The sequence below is a fragment of the Prinia subflava genome, chromosome 27, assembly GCF_021018805.1.
Source record: "Prinia subflava isolate CZ2003 ecotype Zambia chromosome 27, Cam_Psub_1.2, whole genome shotgun sequence".
Taxonomy (NCBI): Eukaryota; Metazoa; Chordata; class Aves; order Passeriformes; family Cisticolidae; genus Prinia; species Prinia subflava.
In genome coordinates this window covers 2,899,572-2,901,395 of record NC_086273.1, presented here as the reverse complement: position 1 = coordinate 2,901,395, position 1,824 = coordinate 2,899,572, and the positions used below count along the sequence as shown (strand labels likewise).

Here is a 1,824-nt window from a genome sequence, read left to right as displayed (position 1 = left end):
GCAGTGCCCTGTGCTGGGAGGGGTGTGCAGGGCAGAGCTGAGCCCCCAGGGCTGGGCTGGGCTCTGGGAGCAGTGGCAGGGACAAGGCTTGGATAGAGAGAAACAGCTCCCAGTAGACACAACTCCAGGCAGCAGAGAGCGAGAACAATCCTTGGTATCTGTCCATGCTGAGCTGCACAGGGTAAGAGAAAAGGGTTTACAGTGATTGACTCTGAACCCTTCAAAAAGGCCACTATTTTTCAAGTTCAAATCTTAACTGTGATCAGCCTGAAATAGATGAAGGTGAAATCAGCCAAGGCCAAAGTGTGAAGACCAGCAAGTCTGACTGAAGTGAGGCACAGGGAGCCCTGTTTCCCCTCTGGGCTCAGCAGTGTTGAATGCTGAAGATGGGGCAGTAACTAAGTAGAACAAACCCAAGTTAAAATAAAAATGGTAATGAAGTTCTCTCACAGGAAGTGAAGTAATTTTGACGAAATTCCTAAAAAACTACCAGAGGATTTACTCAGGGGAACCTGTCCCAATTTCTCAATATGTTCTTTCAACAGTCCACAATGCCCAGAGTGAAGCAATGTCCAACAGCAGCTCCATCAGCCACTTCCTCCTGCTGCCATTGGCACACACACGGCAGCTGCAGCTCCTGCACTTCTGCCTCTTCCTGGCCATCTCCCTGGCTGCCCTCCTGGCCAACGGCCTCATCATCAGCGCCGTAGCCTGCGGCCACCTCCTGCACAGCCCCATGTTCTTCTTCCTGCTCAACCTGGCCCTCAGCGACCTGGGCTCCATCCTCACCACTGTGCCCAAAGCCATGCACAATTCCCTCTGGGACACCACGAACATCTCCTATGAAGGATGTGCTGCACAGCTGTTTCTGTTTTTATTTTTCATGTCAGCAGAGTTTTCCCTCTTGACCATCATGTGCTATGACCGCTACGTGTCCATCTGCAAACCCCTGCACTACGGGACCCTCCTGGGCAGCAGAGCTTGTGCCCACATGGCAGCAGCTGCCTGGGCCAGTGCCTTTCTCCATGCTCTGCTGCACACAGCCAATACATTTTCCCTGCCCCTGTGCCATGGCAATGCCCTGGGCCAGTTCTTCTGTGAAATCCCATACATCCTCAAGCTCTCCTGCTCCAAATCCTACCTCAGAGAACTTGGGCTTCTTGCTGTTAGTGCCTTTTTAGCTTTTGGCTGTTTTGTGTTCATTGTTTTCTCCTATGTGCAGATCTTCAGGGCTGTGCTGAGGATCCCCTCTGAGCAGGGACGGCACAAAGCCTTTTCCACCTGCCTCCCTCACCTGGCTGTAGTCTCCCTGTTCCTTAGCACTGGCATTTTTGCCTACATGAAGCCCCCCTCCATCTCCTCCCCATCCCTGGATCTGGCAGTGTCCGTTCTGTACTCGGTGGTGCCTCCAGCCCTGAACCCCCTGATCTACAGCCTGAGGAACCAGGAGCTCAAGGCTGCAGTGTGGAGATTGATCATGGGATGATTTCAGTAACATTAAACTGCTGGCTAGTTTCTGCAAACTGTTGCAATAAAATACATATTTTATAGCAGTTGTTTATTTGGTTTTGGGTTTTTTTCTGCTGTTTTAGTTTTCATTGATGTTCACAAAGCAAGGACATCATTTTTGCACTTTCTTGTTTTGTTTCTCCCTATGTTTTCTCTAGCCCCAGACCATGTCAATGAGGAGCTGTGCTCATGGTGGATTTTAAACAAACTAAAGGTTCTCCCAACAGTGTTTTCTGCAGAGATCCCCGTTTTGTTCCCTTCTCTGCAGCTGCAGCAGCAATGTCTGTGTGCAGAGCTGGGGCAGATCAGTGCTGG

General features: G+C 50.6%; 1 protein-coding gene across 1 annotated transcript; it reads left to right on the top strand.

Annotated features, from left to right (window-relative positions):
- The first annotated feature begins 554 nt into the window (after positions 1–554).
- LOC134562444 (olfactory receptor 14J1-like) lies at positions 555–1,486 on the top strand. Its single transcript, XM_063419839.1, has one exon. It carries the CDS (start codon positions 569–571, stop codon positions 1,484–1,486), a length of 918 nt encoding a protein of 305 aa, XP_063275909.1. The 5' UTR covers positions 555–568.
- The last annotated feature ends 338 nt before the right edge of the window (positions 1,487–1,824 follow it).

Bases quoted from the DNA above. Each gene is read 5' to 3' on its own strand.
- LOC134562444 (XM_063419839.1), top strand. From the start codon at position 569: ATGTCCAACAGCAGCTCCATCAGCCACTTCCTCCTGCTGCCATTGGCA.